The sequence below is a fragment of the Dermacentor albipictus genome, chromosome 8 (assembly GCF_038994185.2).
Source record: "Dermacentor albipictus isolate Rhodes 1998 colony chromosome 8, USDA_Dalb.pri_finalv2, whole genome shotgun sequence".
NCBI lineage: Eukaryota > Metazoa > Arthropoda > Arachnida > Ixodida > Ixodidae > Dermacentor > Dermacentor albipictus.
The window spans coordinates 124,937,886-124,963,782 of record NC_091828.1 but is presented as its reverse complement, the minus strand read 5'-3'; the positions used below and the strand labels follow the sequence as shown (position 1 = coordinate 124,963,782).

General features: G+C 43.9%; 2 protein-coding genes across 2 annotated transcripts in view; one reads left to right on the top strand and one right to left on the bottom strand.

Moving 5' to 3' along the window:
* LOC135900764 (ATP-binding cassette sub-family C member 10) overlaps positions 1–350 on the bottom strand; it is a 45,838-nt gene extending 45,488 nt beyond the window's left edge. The window contains exon 1 of the mRNA XM_065430322.1: positions 212–350. The gene's annotated coding sequence lies outside the window, so the exon portion shown is untranslated. The remainder of the gene's footprint in view (positions 1–211) is intronic.
* LOC135900726 (uncharacterized) lies at positions 245–22,378 on the top strand. The gene is made up of 12 exons (XM_065430267.1): positions 245–386; positions 2,234–2,515; positions 3,434–3,611; positions 6,313–6,486; positions 7,980–8,069; positions 9,956–10,127; positions 12,179–12,299; positions 13,621–13,706; positions 15,167–15,362; positions 17,788–17,990; positions 20,367–20,841; positions 22,023–22,378. Exons 1-12 carry the CDS (start codon positions 245–247, stop codon positions 22,376–22,378), a joined length of 2,475 nt encoding a protein of 824 aa, XP_065286339.1.
* The last annotated feature ends 3,519 nt before the right edge of the window (positions 22,379–25,897 follow it).

Below are 25,897 nucleotides of genomic sequence, written 5' to 3'. Positions count from 1 at the left end.
TATTTTTATTACTTTGCAAATTTAGCTAAAAAGTAATGATTATTACTAAGCAATAAATAGTAAATTTGTTTTAAAAGTTGATTAATTTGCACATAATACTAAACACTTTCTATACACAAAAGTTATGGAATACTACAGTGCGCCTTACCCGAATCGACACTTTCGGCTGATGGCGGCCGTGTAGCGGTGTTCAAAAGCGAGCAAAGCGTACCTTTCAAAACGGAAAATCCAAAGGCTTGCGGTCATGCCAAATCCTACAGAGCAACTTGAAAAATGGAATGCTGCCTTTGATCTGCTACTGTTTCAGCAGCTCAAAGATGACGTCGATGACACATTGGTTCAGAAGCTTGTCAGCGTCCTTAATGCGAACGTGCAAGGCGACGCAGGTGCGATTTGTGTGATCAGCTGCTTTTCAATGATCGGCACTTTTCTGAAAGCTAACAAATACCAAACTGGCTTAAAATAGGTTGTGTTAGCTGCAACGTGTGCGATCTGGAAAGGCACTTCGACCACGTGTACTGTGCATTTGTGCTGTCGCTTTCACTAGCACTCAGTCATGATTTGACGTAGAAGCTAATGTGCAGAAAGAAGCGCTAAAGTAAAACACCGTCTGTTATATAATAATGTTTCTATACAAGAAGAAACACCGATGAATAAAATTTTAGCAGTAATGATAAAAGCTAACAATCAACATATCTGTGCATTAATAGGATGAGGTTAAACATATTAACTGCATGGATTAGAAGCTAAACACTGCGATGCCCGCAGCCTCATGTGCTTTCATAAATTTATGAGGACGATCTAGTTTCAGTTGTGATTCTAAAAAGCAGTTTTTTCTTATTCAGTGGTTGTAAACCACAAAGATGAGAGGTTTCAGAAAAAAGTATTGTGTTCTAAACGCAAAATAAGGTCTTGTGACTGAACATGAAGTTGGCTATGCTGCTGCTTAATTTATTTCACTATTACTGCAATAGCAGGTTTATATATAATTTTGTCTGCTTTTGAACAATGTCTTAAATAAGCTTCTGTCTTTTCTTAAAGCACAAACCTGGCGTTCCTCTTTTTTTTTTCTTTTGAATCCTGAAAGAAAATATGTCCAGCGTGATGTCCACCTATGGGACATAAACCAAGTTCTTTTGATTCACTCACTGTTTTGTACTTCCGTAGCTAACTTGAAGTCGCATTGGTATCCAGTAGAAACGCCATCATCCTTGATACTGCATCTATCCTCATATTTCTTTATTGGTAAAACTTTTTTACAGTAAATATACCAACTAGGCCAAGTTCAAGATCATCTGAAGTTAAATCTCCTTAATAACACTCTATGAATCGACCAATCAAATATTTAATGCCTTCAAGTTCGGGGAACACAAGAACAAATAAGGCGTAGTAAACACGTCACAGAATACAAATTTCACTGTAACCCCTTCAGATTTTCACTCTTTCTGCTCACCATAAGTGAGTGGAGCCTACTCACAGTGGACATTGTTAGCAGCACCTCACTTAGCTTGTTTCTTTCAGCTTTTTTGAGTTCCATTTAGTACTTGCCACATAGCCCTTTTCGGAGTTTTGCAATTTTTGGAGTTTTTCAGACCTGGGGTTTCACATGCCAAAACCACGATCTGATTATGGGGCAGGCCGCTGCAGTGGGGTATTTCAGATTAATTTTGACAACCTAGGGTTCCTTAACATGCAACTAAATCTTCGTCCTGCAGTGGACATAAAATAAGCTGATGATGATGATGTTTAAGTACACGAGTGTTTTCACATTTTGCGCCCATTGAAATAAGGCCGCTGCAGCCGTGATCGAATCTGCAACAAATGCAGCACCGCAATGCCACAGCCACTGGGCTACTGCAGCAGGTTATATACTTATTAGTGCTTGTCACTGGTTACTCAAGCAAATTCAGAATGTAAGCTCAATGTGTTTTATCTATGTATACCAATTGCGTCTTTTCTACTGTTTTAGATTTGTCGATTGTTCTGCCTTTTCTATTTCCTTACCCTTCTGTAATGACGAGGGACTTTTCACCAATGCAGCAATGTGCATTGCACCTGTCTCTCCACTTATATTCTGGTCAACCTGACAACAATTGGGTTTGTAACCTGTGCTTTGACTGCCTGTTTCTAAACCTCAGGAATACTTTTTCTGTTTGTGTATCATGTCTCAGTACATGCTGAAGCCTTTATCAAGGCTAAAGCAGTGTGGCTAAATAAATTGCATGAATTACAGAATTCGGCACTGTGCTGTGGAGAGGCTGCGGTGTCTTGTCCAAGCTGGAGAAGTCGGTTGCAGTGCCTAGAACATCCGAGTCCCTCTGCTTCACACTTCAGCTCATTGCCGTCTTTGGAAAGCTTGAACCGATGTTTGCATCGCTTCACAATGACAGTCGTGTGCTGAAGGCCTTGAATAGACTGGGGGAAAGCACCAATGCCAGTGAGCAGGCATCGTACCTGGATGTCGTGACGTCATTCCTCAGTCACCAATCTGGGCGGGCCTGGTGCATCGAACATGGTATGTAGCCTGGTGAAGTCGCTGTTTGACTTGCGTGGCTTTAGCTGGGCTAGTATAATGTGAACATTGCTTTCACTCGATCCTATTCCCTTTTTCTTATCATCCACTGTTCGTGGGCAGGCGATCGTGAAGATTGGTGGGACACTGCCCAGACTGCTGATGAAATGCGAAAAGGAATAGCATTGTAATAGAATCTCTACTTTATTCCAACCGTGGTTTACTTGGATAGTTTGCCTTGCTTTTGCTTGATTTTAGCTGATTTATTAGGCTTTAGCCTGATTTACCTGGTTTACTTGACTTTAGCTGATTTATCTGGATCTAGCTTATATAACTGGCTTCAGCGCGATTATCCTGGCTTTATGTGGGTTACTTGACTTTAGCTCATTTACCCAGCTTTAGCTAATTTGCCTGGCTTTAGCCTATTTATGGCTTTATCTGAATTGGATGGTTAACTTTATTTATTGGTAACAGTGTCAGGTTTCTTTTTAAATCAGAAACATTATTATCTTTGACAGCGAGGCAACTGCATGCAATGTCGCCGCTTGGAACACTAAACTGAATTCGAACTTTCAGTGCTTGCTTGTATTAGCAAGATATGATAACTAATAATTCAATTTTCCTTTAATATTATTTGCATATTGTTACATGTAGAAAAAAGGTTAAGTAGGCTTAATTAGGCCCCCCTCCCCCCACCTATTCAGGCACTGCTTTCGTGGTGCAGGTTTGCTGATGGGCATCAACAAGATGAGTGGACGAAATGTTATGACATAATGAATCCTTGTCACTTAAGTGAGGCTTCCTGTAGAATGTTGCCGTATGGAAATGAGAGACTCGTTCATAACGCGACTGTTCGACACTGCAACCTATTTTTCCGATCTTCTCGCAGAAAAAAAAGAAAAAAATGTTTTCATGTTCCAGGTGTCTCTTTGAAGGTGTTCCAGTGTCTTCAGCATCCTAGCATCTTTGTCCAGGGCAAGGCTGAGGCGTTTTTTGTTGCGCTCCTTATGTCAGACCTCAGTGGAGGTGGCTGTGGGGAGGTTGCAGCATTTGTAAACAAGATCTTGACAGAAGAGCTACCACAGAGACAGCGTAGAAAGCAAGTACTACTTATGCTGCCTTTGATTCGTGCTTGAAAGTAACTCCCATGTTTGCATGCATTTTACGTGGTCAAAATTGAACTGGGTGCACTGATAAAATGGTGGGCTGCTTGGACCACTGTTAGTTGCACTTCGCTCCTCAAGAAAGCAGGACATGCGTCGAGTGAGCTCCTGAACAACACTTTGCAATTTGGTGAACGTGGTTTAAATCGTGGATCCAGGATGTCAAAGAGGTGCGACATAATGTTAGTGCATTTATTTCTCTGGCATTTACCTCTAAATTGCTACTGAATATTTTTATCCAGGTAAAATGTTGTTCCTGCTTTATATTTTGTTCTCGTCCAAAACCCCTTTCTGTAAGCACCCTGCTAATGATCTTGCGCAGTGTCGCAGTAGTAAGAAATATGAATAAAATAAATAAGTCCCAGCCAGGACTAGCTGGCACTGATGTCCCTAGCCGCTGTATTTCTTTTGACAAAAGGCTGTAAAGTCTTTCAACTCCTCTTCAACATCGCAATGGTTGACCTCTCAAGGTCTGATGATGGCACTGATGTCCCTAGCCGCTGTATTTCTTTTGACAAAAGGCTGTAAAGTCTTTCAACTCCTCTTCAACATCGCAATGGTTGACCTCTCAAGGTGTCTAGGCAAGGTCCAGGGCATCGGTCACACGATCTACGCGGATGACATCACTGTCTGGTGCGCGGGTGGCAGTGACGGACAAGTCGAAGCCGCTCTCCAGGAAGCTGTCGACACTACAGAGCGCTTTTTAACCAACACGGGACTCCGGTGCTCCCCAAAGAAATCGGAGCTCCTTCTCTACAGCTCAAGTAGAAAGGGCCGCAAGCCAGAGAACTGGAAACCCCCCAATGAAATTGACATTAATCTCTACACCAGTTGCGGAGATCCCATTCCCAAAGTCGCGTCCATTCGAATCTTGGGAATGACACTCGAAGGGACAGGCACAAATAGCATCACCATTCACAAATTAGCAAAGAAGACGGATAGCGTCATCGGTCTCATCAGGCGGGTAGCTAACAGAAGGAGAGGCCTGAGCGAAGAGAATCTGTTAAGGCTAGTCCACGCTTTCTTGTTGTGCCATTTTATGTACGTAGCGGCCATGCACGTCTGGAAGAGGGCCGAGCGAGACAAACTAAATGCCATGATAAGGAGGGGGATCAAAAGCGCGCTCGGACTACCAAACTACACACGCACCGACCGACTCCTGCAGTTGGGTATTCATAATACCCTGGAAGAGATTGCAGAAGCACAAGAAAGGGCACAGATTCTCCGGCTCTCCGGCACCAGGGCGGGCAGACGACTCCTAACTGAGATGGGCGTCCCTCCGGCCACTGTCGAAGACGTCTACCAAGGCCTACCGAAAGAGCAGAAAGATAACATCATCATATCGCCCGCCCCGCGCAATATGCATCCCCAGCGCAACGTAGAAAGAAGGAAGGCCAGAGTGGTGGCGCTCCTACGCCGCGCAACAGAACTCCCTGGAGGCAGCTGCTTCGTTGACGCGGCCCAGTATGGCAACAGCGACAATTTCACGGTGGTGTCAATCAACCACAGGGGCTCGACCATTAACGCGGCTTCGGTACGAAGCACGTCGTCGCGTGCGGCGGAGCAAGTGGCCATTGCCTTGGCCCTCCTGGATGACGGACATGCCAATATCTTCAGCGACTCCAGGGCAGCCATCCGCGCCTTCAGCGTCGGCGCCGTGTGTAAGGAAGCCTGTCGCATCCTCGACGGCAAAAGCATCACCGCCCACACTCTCACGTGGTTCCCCGCTCACATGGGATCCATCACGGGAGGCCCCACAAACCTCAACGAGCTGGCCCACTCCAAGGCGCGAGGTCTCACTTTCCGCGACCACGGAGAACTCCAACGCCGGCCCGCAGCGGTGGAGAATAGAGATCAGCCGACCACATATAACGAAATTGCGCAGCACTTTTATCTCGGCAGGCGAGAGTTTCCCCTTCCACACAAGAAGTTAAATAGAGCGCAGGCATTGACCTTCAGATTACTGCAAACAGGCTCATATCCCAGCCCGGCTTTATTCCACAAAATTTATCCCGACACCTATGCCACTAGTTCTTGCAGGCATTGCAATGACATCGCTAGCCTAGATCATATGCTCTGGCGTTGCCCCTCGTTACGAGGCACAGAAGAAATCAATGAAGACAAGTGGCTCTCCGCTATCAAGAGCCCTGATGCCGGGGTGCAACTATGGGCTGTCCAGAGGGCCCACGATGCGGCGGTCGGGCAAGGCCTGACTGTCCCAACGTGGGAGCGGCCCGCAGCGCGCTGAGTCGCGTGCCTCAGGACCTTATTAAAGTTTCGCATCCATCCATCCATCCATGTAAAGTCGAACCCGGTTATATCGAACCCTGATATAACAAATTATTGTGTATAACAAACAGCTGTAACATCCCCCTGAATAATTTTGCATCAGATTTTTAATTTTATATATCGAATTATTGATATATCGAACCATTTCGCAATACCCTTCGAGCTCGATATATCCGAGTTCCACTGTACTTCAATACTTAAGCTTTTACATTCCCTGCTGTCACAACAGTGGTAGCTTATAGTACAGCCATTTGTTTGTTGTATGAGCATCATTTAACCTTATCGCCCACTTTTTGGAGTATTCGGTATGTCTAGTTTCCCAACTGTAGTTTTTTTTTTTTTTTTCAGGTGCTTGCATGTGGTTCGTTCCTTACTTGAAAAGGACCCGCAACTTAGCAAAAAGCTTTGCTCCGAGTTTGATGTCCACCGGCATCTTCTTCGCTGCTGTGTTGCCTGGATGTCGACCTCTGAAGCAGCCAGCGCAGCTGCAGATGTCCTCGCCAAGCTCACATCTGCAATGCAGTTCGTAAAGAAAAAAAAAAGCTTTTTCTTTTTATTTCAACGAAAGGCTTTGGTTTAGCGCATCCAGTTCCTGCAGTGGCTTAAGTTAGACTTTAACCCTTTAAGGACGAGACACATAAATACCTAGAAAAAAAATGTTTATTTTTCTATCTAAATTACAGTCAACAAAAATGAAAAAAAGAATTTTTGTGGAAATTTTTTTCAGCAATAGGGGGAAAACTCCAGGCAGAAAACTGGAAGTGGGCTTCACCCAAAGCCACCTAAGGCATGTTTAAATTTGTATAGTCAGCTCTCATCACATGCGAATCATAGGTGTACATTTCATTCGTTTTACATCATGTTTGGGACACTACTGCAGCCAGAGATCTGACATTGGTCTGTCTCCTCTAACAGTGCTTTCAAAAGAACGTGAATCACATTCCAAACTTCTTCTTCATCCCGTATTTCTGCTTCCAACCGAACAAATGATGCATGCTGCCTGTCGTTCAGTATTGGCCAAAGACATTTAGCCAGAAACTTCGCACTCAATACTGAAAATCGGCAAGAAATTTTTTTTTTCTGGTATGTTACCTGTAGGCAACGCTCGTCAGTAAAGTGCTAAATGTGAAATAATTTTATTTTGACATGTTCAGCTATATGTCGAAGCATGTAAATGCGGTGTAGGATACTGTCTTGCCTTTCGGTTCTGGTTGCGCCATTGATAAATTTTATTGCACAGTGTCAAATGTTTTTCATGTAGTGTTTCAGTGAGAAACGAATCGTAACTTTAGATCAGAATGATATTGATATACGAAGCCACTTTAAGCAATACATGTGTGCATAACCAGGAAATTTTGTTTGATAACACATTGTGTGACTTGGACCAGCTGAGTTTGTCCATGAATTTCTTGCAAAAATGAGTAAGGACAAGCTCGGCTCGTCGAATGGAAGTTTACATTTTATAGCAACGCCATGGACAAGCCTAGTTTCGTCTCAGTGTTTAGTTGTGCTTTTGATAGATGGCAGCACACAACCCATGGGACAGTGCAAGCAGAAGCAAATGTATTCTTTCTAAGGAGGTAAAACATGTTAGCAACTAGGGTCCTTAGAAATAATTTGGAAATTTTTGGTCAAAATTTGGGATAATATTGTGGCACAGAAGAGGTTAAATTTCAAATATGAAAGCTCTCTAATAGTCGTTTTCATCATTTGTTACAAAAACACCCTCTGTGGTGTCCCTGTGAATGCAATCTCCACCAAAAAGTTTCTTAACACATTAAGGAGCAAGCTAAAGCACAATCAGAAATATTTTTTGATGTAATAAGCCTCTCGGTAGCCTCTTTTCAATGCAGCCATGTTCACAGCATGCAGTCGTCCTAAATTGCCATACTAATTAAGGTGGTAGTAATGTGAAGGTTATCTGTGAAGGCTCATGATAAAGCACTTATGTGCAGTAATTGTCAGTCACATGTTTGAGTCATAACATTTAACGCCGCTGTTTTCTTGTCCACCAGGGATGACAGCTTCTTAAAAGAAGCAATGGATTTGCTGAGTAGAGACAAGCTTGTCAGCATCAAGTTTGCAGCTAGCTTTGTTCAAGAAAGGCAAGTTCTTTTCATCTACAGCTTTTCACAGAAGGCATGCACTTAGTTGACCAGATCAGCTCATTCTGCATGCATCAGTACAGTTGCTGAATGACTTTAGATTTTAAGAACTTTGTAAAACTGAGCTTCAGTTATTTTCTCTACCATATGCCATTGTGTGTAGTGAAGACCCATGTGTTAGTAGTGCAGGCAGTGTTGATCCCTGAACATTCAGTCCTGAGCATTCAGTGCAGTTGTATTAATTAAATTGGGATTCTTGTAAAACACCCAAATCTCCATATTGACACATATAGATCGTTTATATTTTCGGTGAAGGTTTTTGCAAGACAATTTGTGTTGCAGTGTTATCGCTCAGCGCACTACACATCTTTCTATATCAGAAGTTTCTTGAATGTTATCGCTGGTGCTATTGATTGTCTGTTGTCACTGAACCTTGTGTAACCTGAATGTATCTGCAACACGAATTGTGTAGTACTTCGTGGAAGGCACGTGAGCACCAGTGGAACCTTTGACGAGTCATGTATCAAAACCAATGTGCTTGACCCACAAATCTGATTTTGTCGATTGCCGACTATGCTCGCCACTGTCGTGCTTCGAGTATCACTTGCTTTTGTGAGCACAAGTTCACCCACTAAAAAGTTGGTTTCATGATTCGCAGTTGTGCTACTGTTTTCTTCACCATTACTACAACGTGACAATAGGATGTGTTCTTCACCATCACTACAACGTGACAATGTGATGAACACGAATGTTACAAAGTTAAAAAAAAGTGTTTATTGCCGATATTAGAATGTTATGAATACAGTCGAACCTCACTATAACGATGTTATACTTGCAGCGAAAAACTTCATTAAATTGCAAATTTCGTTAATTCGAGGTTTAAAGTTTCAGCATCAAAGAGTACATCACAGATATCCAAAGCATTACATGTGGATAGTATTTTGTTAGTAAGCATTTATAAACGAATTGAAAGAAGGTCGGGGTCCATAACAGCGCGGTTATGAGTGGCAGCATGTGTAGTGCGAGTTGCCCCAAGAGCATTGCATCGACGTGGCTCACAGTGCCTGGCTCTGTAAACGTTGGATGCCAAATGCCATGACTGATGGCGCTTAGTGGCTGCAGTCGGTGCCCACAAATTAAGAATAAAAGTGTTAAAAGATACGGATATTTGTCTTGAGCGAAAAAACAAACATGAAAAATCAGATTTGCGGCGGATAGTTTTGCCAGATGGCAATAGCAGAGAGACAGCCACACGAAGTAAGGCTTATAGTTTTATAGGTGTCACGCGTGCTCAGGCAAACGTACATTAACAGATCTCACTCGATGACCATGAACTCACTGTCACAACGCAAGCGAATGCTCCGCACTGTGTCTCGGAAGCTTGAGATTACTTGACCACCAACACTAGATGCACGGGAAGTTGTTTACAAATGTGACAAATAGCGCAGTGGTGTTTCCTGCCTCCCACGTCCCGGCACGCGCGCTTTGACGGCATCTGATATCGAGGTTTGACTGTAATGCTTCCTAGGAGATCTGGAGGGACGAGTCCAATAGACTGGCATCCACAGGCCATTGCACCTCTTGTAACGTCATAACTGATGTTGCCTAAGGCTTTGGAAAATGAGCAAGGCTTTCAGAAGCCACAGGAGGCAGAGCAAACAATATGTTACACAATATTGTAAGTTTTCTGCTGAATATTTGACCTGCATGTTGCAGCTTCTTTTACAGATTGTAAACTTTTCTTGCAGTGTTCAAAAAGTGTTTCGATGAAAGTAACACAAAATGATTGTCCTGAAGGCAATGCATGCTGCTTCAAGTAATTTCAGCGATTTTGTCCTAACTTCAGTGATTTTGTTATTTCCTACACATACTCATGATCCCTTCAGTGCCAGTATTCAGCCATGCATCAGCAAGGAAACTGAACAAAAGATTGCGGAAATCCTGATGGGTCCAATAGCCACAAAGGAGTCGGAGGTTGGAGACAAGTCGAAAGTGAGGGCGCTGCAGTCGACAGCAGTTTGCGAGTTGAAGAGAGCGCTGCCATACTTTGCCCACTCGGTATGCCTAAACAAGATGACTTTCTTTTTTTGTTGAACAGTGTTATCTGTTAAGTGGCTTTCCTAGTAACATTAAAGTGCTCCTAACTCACTCTGAGCTCAAAAATGTGTTATATATAGTGCCAGCTGTGTACCTGTCTACAATATATCCACTGCAGTATCTCAGTGGCCCCGGTGTTGCACTGCTGAGCTCTAGGTCGTGGGTTCAATCCCGGCTGTGGTGGCCATATTTTTATGAGGGTGGAATTCAAAAAATGCTCGTGTTGCTTAGGTTTCGATGCACGTGAAAGAACCCCAGGTGATCAGAATGAATCCAGAGTCCCCCACTATGGTGTGCCTCATACTCAGATTGTGGTTTCGGCACGTAAAGCCCCAGCATTAAAGTCTTTAATTTAATGAGCCTACAGTGAACATACAGCCACAATTTTTTTAAACGTTGCTGCATTAGCCAAGTGGCAGGCATTTGACGAACGACTTAGTGGTTGCTACAATTTCTCACCTGCCTCTGATGCCCTCCCCACACGTGCTCTCATTTCCTCAGTCACCAACACCATGCATTGTAGTGAAACCAATATGCAGCGTTGGAAAACCAGGTGGGCTCCTCCATTGCCCACCTTCGCGTGACACTGACTGAGTGGGTGCTTCACTTGAAATGTAGCAAAACAACAATGGAGATTAGACCTAGACATATGACTCGTTCGTCATCTGGAAGCAACTGAGCAAGCAGTGCCCATGGCCGCTGCTCATGCTTGGCACAATGTCTTGTTCTTTATTTGCAACATGGCATACGATACTCAAGCCCTGCTTCCTTTTTATGAACACACAGTCGCCTCTCATTGTGTAAAACGCAGAATTTAACTTTCTTTAGCTGCCTCCCATCACGTTGGCACTTAAGTCCTTCATCGGACAACCTTTTGACGGCTTTTACCTTGGTGACGTCATGTGCAGGACCCTGCCGGCATCACGACATATGAAGAAGGAACTGGGAAAGCTAAGAGAGGAGCGTTCGGTTTAAAAAAGTTATTTGTGGCTTCCCCTGCGGTGGGTAGCATGGCCGTGTTTGCCAAAGGTGATTGCAGCGCATTCTGTAAATTACACACACATTTAATTCAAATGTTTTCGAAATGCCAGAGGTGGTTAAAGAGCTAAGCCAAGAAAGAAACAATTTTATGTAAAAGCTAATTTTGTCACTTACATATTATTAGCTCAAGAAAAAGGCACAAAAAGTGTTATCAGTGTGCAAATAATGCAAGAATGTTTTGTCTTTTTGAAAAGACTGGCTGAGCAGTGCAGGACAATGTTGCAACGCTTAATGCCTGTGACGGATTGTTCTCTCATGTTACTGCACATTCAGCCGCACAAGCCTGCTGTGTGAAACACTTCTTCCTCACGTTCATCCATGAAGATTCGTAAATTGTCACTTTATAATGTGTGAATTGAAATATGTTTTGTGGCATTCTGTTGCCCAGCCACTATCCATGCCCATACATTTTTTAATTAAATGCCCATTGTAAGGCATACTGAAAAGCTGCATATGTACGTGGTATAACCACATAATATATTTTGACTGCTATTACTGCTTATAATTGTATATTTTTTCTTGCAAAACTTAGCGTTTACTGTGCAGTAATTAGCTGGTAGTACCACCTTCTGGCAGGTTAAGGAAGCGTCCAGAATTAGCTTGTGCGAAAGGACGAAGAGAATAAGGAGGCACGGTTTGTGGCGTATGCATGAGGCTGACAGGTAAGTTCCAGAGAGCAAGCACATTAGACATCTTGTCCGGATGTGCTGTTCCTACAAGCCTTTGCGTCCTTTTGTTTCACTCGGTAAAGCCATTGTAGTGCAAATATAACAGACACGAAGTACAGAAGACTGGATACCACAGTCTGGTGTTTGACTATTGTGATGATATCCAATGTGTGCTGTGGCCATAGAACCCCCCCCCTTACTCCACAAGCTGTAACCACTGCTTTCTTGCCTCCTCTTTCTTGCAACTTTGTGTTTCAGAATGAACTGGATTAATTTCAGTTCACTTTCATTTAATTACTGCAGGTCACTCATGAAATGGTGGTCGACAAGATAGTGCAGTTCTTGCTGCATTCCCCGGCTGCCAAGGTGACACGGCTGCTTTCGGTTGCCCTCGAGTGCTTGGCGTTTGCTGTCAAAAAAGTTGGTGAGTGTTTTATTCAGCCTTTTCTTCTAGTACTTTGAGTACTGACACAGACACAATTGTTCATCGCACAACTTATGTATGTTGAAGCTGTGTTCTAGCTATTGGTAATAATGACAGTAATAATGTTTATTATGCAGTAAGTTGTACATTCAGTAAGTTCTGTGCCGCTTATGTACACTGTCGGGCTTGCATGTTGCACTGGCAGCCATTTTATGCACCATTGCTAGTGTAAACACTTTAAACACGGTTATTGGATTTTATCTCTGTTACCTGGCATATTAGGTGATACATAGAACCGAATCAAAATGCAGTTTGGAGTAATACAAACGTCTTAGCAACTTAGGCACTTTGAACAGCTTCTGAGAATGCTTCATAACATACAAGATCCCTTAGGTAAACTTATCTGAATATTTTGTCAAACTAACCAAAAACACAGACCTTTAATTACTCCAATAATCTAGTTGCTCTATGTAGCAGAATATTATATGTATATTGGCAACCGACAAGTACTGTGTGCAATATTTCAGTAATTGTGCAGACTTGTGGCATACTTCTCTGTTTTCTTGCTCGACCGCCTTGTTCAGTTGCCATATCGCAAGTACAGGCATCAGTTTTGTGCCTTGGAGTTGAAGCATCAGAATAGTTGATTATGATTCAAATGTACTCACCATAATTGAGACATTTGTAATAGGACCTATGCTACGAAATGGGTTATTCTGTATGAAGTGCATTAGAAAAAAGTCTGGAAAAATATAGTATCTCCAAGTACTTTGGTGCTGCTTGTAATGTGACGTCATATGGAGCAATCTGTGTTTTCTTTTTATTTGTTATTATTTCCGTTACAATGTGGTGTGTGAGGAAGGTTTCTGAAATCATGGATGCTCATTCCGATACACTGCAAGCAAAAAGAAAATATTTTTATTCTTATTTCTGACATTTCTTTTTTAGGTAGAGAGTAAGTCATGTGCATTGATGCCTTTGTGATAAACATTCCTAAAAAAAATGCAAAATATTTTTCTCCATCAATCATCATTCGCTCTTAAATTTTTGAAGCTGCAGTAAATGTGTTGACATTTATTATAATCCGACAGTATTAATTGGCATTTGACAGGGATAACACCCTGTCACTAGAAGGGTAACTACATGTACAGATTTCTGTCCTTTCCACTGTGGGACAGCTCAGCGCAAATACCTGCCAACATGGGTTTTTCAATCAAGTGGAGTTGCCCAGTGAGGATTGGTCTGGTGTGTTTGCATCTGTGTTGAACTGTGAACATGTAATTTTCTCAGCCAGCCGTTCTATCGCACATTTTACTGGCAGATCTTGTGCAAGCAGATCCTTCAAGGTTGAGAAGTTATCTGGACAACTTGGCACCATTCCTTCGAGATCTAAATTTGTCAGCCCATGTAAGTAGGCCATGGTATCATAATCTCTCCTTCTGTAAAGTGGTGCAGTTAAGTTCACCTATACCAATACCCCTTGTAATGAAGCAAATTAAGCTGTTATTACTGTGCCTGTAAACAGCTTATGCCAATGTTAACTAGTTAAAGGCGCACTAAACAGAAAAATTAGTTGAGCTATATTAGTGAGTTATCTTTCGGGAATACCACAAAAGCCACCCTCTCCATAAACAAAGGCTTGATAATCCAGAAGAGACCAAATAACGAAACAGGTGGCCCTGGCGATCATTGTCTCAGTCAGTGCTGAGATATGCCAGTCTGTACTTGGAACAAAGTTCCACAAATTTTTTTCGTCTTGCCATGTTGCTAACACGGCTACCAGTAGAGTTAGAGGCACTGTAAACGGTTAGGACCTAGAACTAGAATCGAAACAAAAACAAAACTGCCTTTATGCTTATGACATTGGCATTGAAGACATGGCATTGGAGACAAAAGACAAGGATGTGCGTAATGCAAAGGTTGTTGGTTCGGCAGCTCCCACTGGCGGCAAGTTGTGTGTTTGTGTGCGTGTTCTTTAGTGTCATGTCATTCAGTGTGCGTTCCACCAGCAAACATGACCACACCAAGTCGTCCAATCTTCAGCTTCAGCATATTTTTTTACCCACTTCCATTTCCCTTGAGCCTTTATCTTATCACTTCTGCATTCCAATGATCTCCCGTATGCTTTTGTTGGCTTCATTATCTATTTGCTTCATACGGGTGTGACTTAAATAAAATCAGGCCTCTTGGTTCCCAGACCCCCTCGCCCTTCTTCAAATGAGCTGTTAGGCATTAAGACAGGAAATAAGGTTCATTGGTTGTTATAATGTAGGAAAAAGCAACAGTCACAACATTGGCTGGCCTACTTTGTCAAGTCGGGACTAAGGACATTTAATCAAAAGTAGGGACTGTCCCACTAAGTTCTGGATTAGGCAACCCTATCCGTGCTGTCATTTTGGTGTGAAATTTTAAAAAGTCGAAGTTTGGCCTTCTCTTTGTTTCCTAGTAAACAATTTCTTACCATAAAGTTAAGAGACATAAGTGTTTTGAAAGAATACTTTGTCAGCCATAGTGATTTAGTGTTTCTTTAGTGTCCCTTTACCAAATATGCATTGGAAGCAATTGGAAACGATGTGGTGCTCTTTCTTATAAGCTGCATTCATTATTCTGTTCTGTCTGTAGAATCCAGTGACAAACCAAATGACTTGTTCTTGTGCCTTGTATTTATCGTGATTGGATATAAACACCAAATAATAATTTAAAAGGGTAATTGGCAAGTGAATCGTGTCACTGAAGTATACTTTGCAATGATTAAGCACCTATCTGTAAATGTTTCTTGAAGCTTATGTTGGTTTATGCACATGTAATCAGTTTGTTTGTTTGTTTGTTTTGTAATCCTTAATTTACTTCACAATCTATATTTCCAGGCACTGAAGCAAGCCCTTGCGATATCCCTGACGCTGGCGTGCGTCATGTTTTCGAGTGCGGGCCAGGATTTCGACTGGAGGGCGTGTGCCGCCCTCTGCTCTTTTGGCGAATCCCTGCAACGTCAGCTCGTATCGACAGAACCGCAGTTTGTGGAAGCTGCGCTGGACTCCTTCAGTGGCATCGCGGATGATGTTGGTATGCTACCTCATTTGTTTCAACCGCGCAGCAGTAAAGAGAAACTGATGAGAAAAATTAACTTGAGCAGGGTCACTACCATTCTACAATGCCAAAAAAAGCCACTCTTACCATTACAAGAGGTTTGGTAAGCCAGAAAAGAAAAAAAAAAAGCGAAAAAAGTGTAGCGATGCCTTTGTGAGGTTCCCACACTAACTGTATGTAACGTCATGGATTTTGACAGATGCCCGGGCCAAGCGAAATTATTTATACAGTCGACTTCCATTAATTCAACCCTGATGTAGCTGATGAAATTGATCGATTTATCTGGCGGGTTGAATTAAACAGGAAGCAGAAAAAAACTCATAACCACTCCGCTGATTCGTGTATTTTTCCTATTTTAACAGGCACCCAAACCAAATGTGCGCTCACTTTCTATGGGTGCAAAGCAGAAAACAAACGTAGAAAGGAGATTAAAGTTCCCTCACAAAGTAAAAATCTAATGCACACCAGATTATTTAGCAAAAAGCAATGGTCTGGTATGTGTTGCACAATGGCAGGCGGTTTTCTAAAGTCAGCTTTGCCGCACCCTTCTTAAAGTTAGCCTTGCCACAATACATTTGTGTTATGCGATAAAGCATATGAATGCTGTGAAGGTGGTTTTAATATTATGTCCGGTTGCACGGCACAGGCAATTTACGGCCCAATTTTCTTTGAAAAAAAACAAACAAGTTTGCGCGTATAATCAAGTAAATACCGTAATCAAACATTGTGAGCTAAGGTTATTGGTATAAAATCTTCTTAGGGCAGGCTGAAAATAGACATTTTCAATGGGAGATGATGAGCACTTCAGGGCATTCACTGTCCCCTATGCTCCACTGAGACAGATGCTGCCACTAAAGCATTTGAGGCTAACCTAGGGGTCAGGCGTGTGCATGATGACCGGTCAAGTTCGAATTATGTGGCATAGGCCAATTTTAGGATCGAAATAACGAGAGCTCAGGCCCCTAGAAATGCATGGGTGTTGACCGGAACCTTCGGCTGGGATCGAATGGACCAAAAAATCGAATTAACTGGATTTAATATAACAGAAGCCTGCTGTATCAGTAAATATGGACTACATCATGTTCTAAAGGAGCCAGAGGCTGAACATTGCAAGTTTCAAGACCTTTTACTGGAGCACAATGGCCCAAATATGACAAAATTCATTGACATCACTGACGTCACACTGACATATCAATGCCAAGGTTTCAGTGTAAAAAGAAAAGAAGGAGAAAATTTGGCCTTTACTTTATCTTCTAGTAATGAGGCCTCTTACTGCAAAGTGAATGAAGATAGACTTTTGAAACTTTATTTTGAGACTTTATATGTCTAAACTGACTTATTGTTTCTCTTCATTCTCATTAAGTATAGAAGGTACCGTAAGTGGTAGTTATAAGAGGATTTTGCGAGATTTAGTGGCGGGTCACGATTGGCTTCCTGCACTAGATTTGTCAGGGCCTCGGCGTCATGACAAATCATGATAGCATCAGGACGAGTCATGTACTCAGCGTTTGTAGCTATGCGCGATCTGGCATATACGCTGTATCTATCTAAATTGCGCAGTCTGAAGAGAAGTTTGTAGCCAGACTTTGCCATTGTCAAACTGTGCTTTAATCAAAAAGTTTTGCTTTGGTCATCACGAAGTGCTGTCTGTGCGGACGTGTCTTAAAGATGCTCCCTTTTTTTTAGTTTTACTAGTACACTGCAACTAAAAGCTTCCATGTAAGCTGTAATTGTAAATGAGTCGCTATTCTGGCACTAACACTCAAAACCTAGTGAAGTTGTAGAATCCCATAGAGATAGTTCAAGGCGTGGATCATTTCTTGCTCTTGCATATAGACAAAACAGCCAGTTTTTACAATACCTGAAAGTAATATAAACAGATTAGTATTGCCAGTACAGTCTACTGTTTATGATTCATTCTGCGCACATGATGTGGGTAGTGTGTGTGCAGTGTGAAGCAGGACAGAGAGACAGAGAAAAGACGAGGACGAGCACTTAACAGGTGCTCGAAGAATTAGATTAGTAATTAAGAACGGTGATGGTTTGTGCTAGTGTGTTTTCCATAGTGTTAGTTTGGGCTAGTTGGTTTTCCATAGTGTTTTCCTTTCGGGAAATTTTTACCAGCATGCAAGTTCTTCAATTGAGATGTGAGAAAACACAATATGCAAAAAAACACCTGTGCACCATGCATTGCGTGCACGTTAAAGAAACCCAAGTGGTCAAAGTTAGTTGGGCATCCTCCACTACGATGTGCCTTGTAATTAGATTGTGGTTATGGCATGTAAAACCACAGTATTTGATATTAACGGCATGCCACTATAGTTTGTGCGCTCATAACTGCAACCTGAGAAACTTAAGCGTCTGTTATTCTCTTTTCATATGCACTTCTGATTGTCAACAGAAAGGTTGAATCTGGGAGAGGGCACTTCCGGATTGTCCTGTCTTGTGAATTGGCTCCAGCATTATGGATTGGCCAGGTTTGTGTGGGACAACTTACGAAACGGCGACGGCGGAGTACGGGCGTCTGCAGTGGCTGCGATTGGAAAGCTGTTCTCCCAAGAATGGTTGTGGACTCACTTTTGCAGCCGTTTGTCGCTCACAGAGGTGAGAGTGAAAGACGTTATCTTGGCAAGGTGCATTGCCCATACATCAGATAAATGCATGGGCAACACCACAAAACAAAAACTGAGGAGCACAATGTACCTACTATATTTGTACCTGTCATATGCTTTCAATTGAAATTGGTTTTAACCTTGCTTGGCATTTCTACTGAACAGCCCTGAGACACTGACTGCATAGTTTACTAATTAGTAGTTGTAGTCTGCAAACTTCATTATATAAGATAATTCATTAGATTGAGATTTTCATGCTTTGGCAGTGAGCATTCCTTATGTTGATACAATCCTTGTCGATACATTTCACTTCTTTAGCATTTTAAATTAAATTACAATGAGCAGCAGTGCACAGAAGTTCTTTAGAAATTCAGGCAATAGTACTTGCGCAACTGCTATGTTCAAAATAATTTTGTTATGCATGGAAGCAGTACGTGATAACAAATAGGTGCCTGCCATTTAGCTAGATGATAAAAGCCTGCCGCTGCAACGTGGGTGTGAGGCCATCAGTGTGCATGATGTGTCAAGTTTTACATTGAATCTCAAATGTCATCACTATAGACAAGGCAAACTGTTTATGATATTTAACTGCATGGAGCATTCTTTGCACTTCAGCTTGTCCCACTGCATAAGAACCATATTGCACAGAAAGACTGAATGTGCATGCTTGAATATTGAAAGTTGACTGCATACCCAGCGTTTTAATATGTTGGGCATAGAACCCTTACAACTCCTTACCACTCTGATCGCATTCGAAAGCATTCTTCAGTTACTTGTCAGAGTGCTGACCCTAAAGCTGGATTAGCTAGAAATTGAAAAGGGGGTTGTCGGGCGTTCCTGCCCACAGGGTGTCGGAGGAATTTCCAAAGGCCAACAAATTTAATTTCTGCCTAAATGACACACTAGCAGGCTTTAAGTTCAAATGCTATTTATTGGTGATATGTTGCTGAACACATTATAAAGCCTTGCAGCAAAGCTGTATATGGCTACCCCAGCAAATTTTCTGCGTCCGTGGGTGTACACCGTCATGTTGACAAAGAAAAATTTTCGTCTCCAGAGTTAGTGTAAAAGAGTCTAGTCTTATAGGTTCATTAGCGCAAGTGACAAAGCCTATGATGGGTGGCCCATTGTTCATCCTCGTGCACTCGTCACAAGGGTTAAGTGATTGATGACCCATTGTTCTAAGCACAGCGCTCGTTCGCCGCTGCTAGGGGGTGTGTCGCTATAGCAACTGCGTTTGTTTAAAGGTTGTGCAATAAACGTACACGTATGTATCGTCGAATGTGTGTTTGTCTATAGAGTGACGTCAATGTCGCCTAGCGACCTTATCGGCAGCTGTTCTTGAGCGGTTCTATGGGGTGGACGCGTATCGTGTGTAATGAAGAGGAGCAATGTGTCCTTCTGGAATGGTGATGGGAGTGACAGCGAGAAAGGGCGCGTCGACAGAGGGAAGTTGCTAACACCGCCTTGCTCGCTGTGTGTGCTGACCAATGAAAACTCACAGTGTGCCTGTCTAGAACGGCGGCGTGAGCAGAACCGGGAATGTCAGCGCCGGCGGCGGGATGCCGCTAAGGCCTGTCGTAGCAATCCCCTAGCCGGCGACGATCCACAGTGTGCCTGTGACGAGTGGGCTTGCAAACAGAACCGGGAATTGAGCACTAGTGGCGGCAAAGCAGCACTGGCGAGACGCGGGCTGTAATTGCACATATAGAATATATATATATCTAATCTAATTTCGTCGTTTTAGAACAACACATAACAGCTTTGCTGGTCGTCTTCACAGAGTGGAAGGGCTGATGAATTTTTTTATTCGGGGAATTCGAACAAAGTTTAAGACTTAGGCTGACCATGAGTTTAATTAGGATAATTGGTGTTTCACAGACAACATGGCATCTTTGTTGCTGTCATTATAATCAACGTCGAAGTTCTTCGAATTATAATTATCATAAAAATAATAGTTCTGCATCATTTCGCATTGGCTTCTTGCACCTGTCTCCCATGTTGGAATACAGGAGACACGAGCAACAGTGACAGATAAGCTTTGTGGTGCCATCTATCACAGAAAAACAAAACTTGCTGTGTGATTTTAATTTAACAAACTTCTGTGTAGATGGCGCAACCAGTCTACAGATATTTCACATTTGCGAATTATCTTGGGCATGTCCAGATGTGTGCATTGGCGGCCAGACAAGTACACTTGGGCACGGCACTTAAAGTGTTAAGGATAAGCTGTGTGAAAACTGGTTGGATGCCGAAACTTTTCTGCAGCATGCATTTTGCGAGTGCACTGAAACCACTGCACACAGAATTCAGTAAGGTGTTGTACATTGGAGTGAATATAATCGAAGTGACTGCCTTATTCGTGCAGGCAGATGTCGTAAAAGATGTTTCATCAATGGCCCTGGACGACGCAGACGTGTTTGCCCGGAGGTCGGCAGCGTCCACTCTTCGCAGCTGGCTCGATCGAGACTACCTCGGAGTATGCTCCAGACACCGAAGTGCTTTGCAGCGCTGTGCTTCCAGCATGCTCAGCTTGGACTTGGACTGTGAAGTCCAGCTAGGTGGCCTCTCAATCTGGAAGACTTTACTGGGACAGACTCTCAACACGTCGAGTGTGGTCTCTGAGTCCACTGTGAAGGAACTGCTCAAGGAAGCTGACACTGCAGGCTTTGGTGCATCCATGAAGAAAGCGATCGCTTCCGATGCGGACCAGCAAGTCCGCAGAGATGCGCAGGCTTTTATGCATCAGCTGTTGGCACTGCTTCATGGCCAGTGTTCATTTTCTGGCGAAACTCTCGAGATGGGAAGTGAACAGGATGGAGTGGATGCCTCGAACGATGAAGGTAACTAACATTTGTCTCTGTAATGTGGGATAGATAGATAAACATTTTATTTAGCATGAAGCATGATTCAGCTGGAGAGACCCTCAGTCTAGAGCCTTGCTTCTTCAGCGCTGCACTAACGAAAGCCTGCATTGGTAAGGTGGTAGAACCATAGTCAGCCCCCGCAGCCGGGGATATGACTGCACATAGCGTCATGTCACAACAAAGTATGTAGAAACGAAACAGAAACTGGCTGTAGAAACGCTTTTGTATTATTCAGGGCGCTGTGTGAGGCTTTAAAGTATCTTCACTGGTGTTTAGATGTACTGGACCATAACTCAAAGAAAAAAAAAATAGTCAAATATATGTACCTCTTTAAGGTCGGTTGTCCTCCAAGCTGTCCAGTACTGTTTGAGATTCTCCTCGAACGAAACTGCACGTCATGCGTTCAAATTTCACACACACACACACTTCTTACAGCGATGCCCTTTTAGATGTGCCTGAAAGAATGATGCAGCTAAACAATGTACTTTAGCAGTCGATATGATTGCAGCACGCTGGATCTGGGCCGTGTGATCACAATCTTGTTCAATATGGTGGCAATGACGATACTATTGTCAGCGGGGATGTAGCTAGGGCCATCTAGTAGTGGCTTGTTGAAATTAACCAGGGTGCAGATAAATGCTTAAAGAAACTTTTTCTACAAATTTTCGGGCTCTAAATTTGGGGCGTGGGCTTTGCACCAGTTAATGTTACTTTTTGCACTGAGGGGGAATGGAGAAGGTTAATAAGTGATCACGCTTTAGCATGCCCCAAACCAACACCTGGGCTATGAAAGAATCTGTAGTGAAGGGTTTTGGGTTAATTTCACTCATTTGGGTTTCTTTAGTGCACACTGAACTATCACTGCATCGACATTTTTGCATTTTGCCTGCATTGTCGCTGTGGCTGGCTATTCACTCATTACATTAAGTTACTTTGGCTCCAAAGCTGCCCACTGCATACCACTACCGTGCACAAGGTTGCAGACTTAATGCTTGTCCTTGTCGCGACAACAGTGAAATAAACTTAGTGTGAAGTCTATCAGTGCAACCTTCGTCTTGGCTTAGGGTGTTGCCTTGGGGCATTATATCTGATCACTGAGAAATTAATGGCGATGTGAATTCATTTTAAAATTACTGTGTGCCTTACTGAATTTCCAGACAAACCAGTCAACCGCACTGGAGCCGAGTCATCTATGGTCAGCGGTGACGCACTTTCCAATGCGGATCGTTCGGCAGCCATGGAGGAAGTACTGGACCTGGGTGTGTCAGAGTGCCTCCAACGAAAGTTGAAGCTCCCCGAGAATATCCACACGCCGGCCACATCACTTGCCACGAACTCTTTACAGCTGGAGCTGGTACACACAACGGACCTCCTTGCAAAACTTTCACCACTGGGAACTTTCGGAAAGTCTGATGCTGAACATGTCTCACTGGACTTTCAAAGCTGTGACTCTATTCTAGAAGATATCTTGGCTGCCGCCGCATCTGAACATTGCGACAGAGACTGCTACTGAGTTCTTATCACCGTATGAATATCTGTCTTCAGAAGGAGAAATGCTGTAAATAAAACATTTTGGCAGAACCAATCTCGCAGTGAATGTGAATGTTAATGCGATCAGCATTGAAGTACGGTAGCGACACACGGCGCTGCCAAATTCCCGCTTTACAGCAATATCGTGACTTCCTTGTAGCTCAACTCTCCTCACTCATTGCATGCTCTGGTCCCATTCTGTTCGCTTCACATCCTTCACCTGACTTGGCTTTGATACCAACATTTTTGCTTCTCTGTAGCCAGCTTCTTCAATTTCCTCTTGCCGACTTCACTTGTTGCCACTTGTTGTGCTTGTCTATCTGGGAACATACCTAGTGGCACATATCCATTCTGGAGGATTGGCTAAAAATCTTCACATACCTAGTGTCGCATGCCCAGCTGCACCTACCCAATGGCTCAGGTTGTCTATTCAGGCACATACCCAGTGTTACCGAGTTGGTGTGAAAGAGGTTAGAAAAAGATGTCATATCAAAAAGTGTGTCAAGTTCCCAAAGAATGCTAGTCACAATGAAATCGCAGCCATTGCCTGATGACATTTTCAGCAGCCCCACATAGTATCCAAAGCTGCACTTTCAGTTTTTGTATGTTTTACAGTGGAGCTGTATATGGCTAGGGTACCATAGAATAGAATGCCATACAGTTGCGTGAGCGCCGTCATTTTTATTTACAAGAACAGCCAAGCGCCGGGAGCGATCGCGTGCGCCGGAAACACGTCATGGTCGCCATCTTGTTTTACGATCGCCCGTTCGAAGCGGCACGCATGTTGTTACCGGCACGTGACAACGTGGTTCTTTATTCTATGACAACGTTTCGTGCACCACGTGCGGTGCTTGATGTGCGCCTCGGTGAGCAGAATGCAGCAAAAACAAGCAAATCCACGTCCCACCGACATGGAATTGTTTACGGCGCTTGCGATGGCAGTCGCAGCATGGAGTGCTACGCATCGGGCCGGGAATACGGAACCCTCGCTTCAAGAACGCCGGTTTCGGTGCCACCCGACAGGCATCGCATGCGGATTCGGCGCCGGACGTATAGATTTGCGCGAAGGAGCCGTAATCTCGATCGATTGCCTTCGTTTGTACGAGATACGACCGCCTTCGCGCTCGGCACCGGACGCGTCGGTGTCTACGGGTGACAGCGGGCGCTGGAGAAATGCTGCTGCTGGAAAAGAAACCTGCCATGAGTAACTACCTAAGAGGAAAAAACGAAATCAGGAAAGAAACAGCTTATGATAACTCAAAGGGAAGCTCATTACTTTTCGAAGCGAGATCAGGATGCCTTAGAACACGCACCTATAAAGCGAGATATAAGAAGGAAGAAGAAGCATATGGGCTTGCTGCGATAAAGCTAAGGAAACGATGTAGCATGTTTTATTAGAATGTGAAGACGTCTACCCAGCAGTCGATTTAGGCACCACTGGCCTCCTTGAAGCCATTGGGTTCAGCGAGAGCAGTGGAAAAGTAAACATGTCCCAACAGGGATTAGCAAGAGGCGATTGGAGGATTGGTGGAAGAAAAGTAGGGAAACGATAAAAAAATCGGAGACGTACAAAAGCACAGTTCGCATTAGGGGGTCAGAAAATTTGGTCGTGGGAGTTTATAGTTCTTTTTTTGTTTTTTTCATCTTTATTGTTTAACCTAGGTAGGACATTAAGCAGTATAATAGCAAGAGCTTGGTGGCGCAATCCACTGCCCGTTCCAAAAATGAACGCTCGATCATAACATCCATCCATCCATGCTTTGCGTGAAGCGCTGTTGCTCTGCGTCCGGCGCCGAGTTGACTCAAAGCATCGCAGAAGCGATCTTATCTCCGAAAGCAGTTGACCGAGAGTACTGCTCCACGGCAGTGCTACCACTGCTGATGGACGCATGCGGCGCACTTTGCACTGCCGGCAGTGCGGTTTCCATATCGTCCAGCAAAGCTTGCCAAAGTATGAGCTAACGTAATTTCGACGGTCAAGTTTCGTTCCGCGACGCATTGCCCGTCTGTGCTGTCTCATTTCGCAACAACAAAATTCTCGCGATAGCGAATATCTTTCGCTCTCCCCGCCGACTTCGCTATTGCGAGGTTCAGCTGCAGTCACGTTTCGTTCGTTTATAATGCTTTTGTGATTTGTACACGTATCACACGTGGATATTTTCCATCAAACAATTGGTATATAAGGCGCACATATTCGTCTTTCATCGTGTTTATTCAAGGCTGCCCCCCTTTGAGGCAGCCTTGAATGGCTGCACTATTCACTAGTAAATATTTTCTTTACACTACGTGTTCAATTATTTGATGTAATCAGGCGCGTAGAATAATGTGCGTATCGATACGTTTCTACGTGCGGTGAGAACTAGAAAACATGTTATGTAACGGTGCAATGAGGAGACCGTTACAGCGACATCACGCTCCACGCAATCGGGGCCTAAAAGTCGGCCCTGCCTCGCGTGCATCGATGACGAAGTCGTCGTCATCGTCTCCCGCTGATTCAGCCGGCGGCGTCTCGTTGCTGGGTTCGTCGCGTGTGCGGTCGTGCAGCACGTCCTCCAAACGGTGCGCGTCCTCTTCTCCGAAGTCGTCCATTGACGCCGGCAGTGGCTACAGCAAAGAAAGTGAATGCGACATACAGCTACAGTGCCTGTAGAAATGCGAGGGACCGAGAAATAACAAATGGCGCCTATAGAGAAAATTTATAGGAGCACTAAAACGGGACATCTTCGGCTTGTCATTTCGGGCTTCCCAGCCGCCTTAACACAACGAGGAAGACGGGGCAAGTTTCGGGGTGCCCTAAAAAATTACTATAACGCTTGTTCCTATGAATACAAAGTCGAGACAGAGGGCCGACTGGTGTAAACGTGCTGGCGCATGTTAAAGAAAGAAGCAAAAAAAAAATGGGAAGACGCTTAAGCTTCGCCTTCAAGAGTGGGACGCGACAGCGTTCCCGTCGACCCGCCAAGGGGTATAAGACAATGCGCTACGGCACAGCGATCACTTACGATGCGCCCCGCATCGGACTTAGCGCCCACCCATCACGCGGTGAGCGTCGAGCAACGCAGCGTTCGGCGCGGCAACGAAACGAGCGCCTGAGCGAACGGAACGAACCAAAGAACTCGGTGTCTCGGAGGGGAAACGATCTACGCCAGCCAAACGTTGTGATCGGCACGGGCAGAGAGATAGATAGTAATCTAAACCGGGAGCACGGCGAAGCGTCGTCAGGGGAGAGGGAGTCCCGCGACGCGCCTGGCAGCGGTCCCAATGCGCGCGCGGCGCGCCTCCTGTCGGGGCAGCGCCGTACATTGAGAGGAGGGGGTCTTCTGTATTTGCCGCAAGATGGCTCTGCGTGTGCGGAAAGCGCAGAAGAAATGCAGCGGAAACGCACTTCGCAACTCGTGTAATTGTGACTTCTGTACGTTACATGTTCATAATTACCGATATACACCGCAGTATAACTTTCCACGGCTCGTTTCGAAGGCAACACCGCATTCACTAGAGGCGC

Bases quoted from the DNA above. Each gene is read 5' to 3' on its own strand.
- LOC135900726 (XM_065430267.1), top strand. From the start codon at position 245: ATGCCAAATCCTACAGAGCAACTTGAAAAATGGAATGCTGCCTTTGAT. The intron at 3,612-6,312 runs GCAAGTACTACT...TTTTTTTTTCAG, and splicing joins CCACAGAGACAGCGTAGAAA to GTGCTTGCATGTGGTTCGTT. The intron at 8,070-9,955 runs GCAAGTTCTTTT...TGATCCCTTCAG, and splicing joins GCTAGCTTTGTTCAAGAAAG to TGCCAGTATTCAGCCATGCA.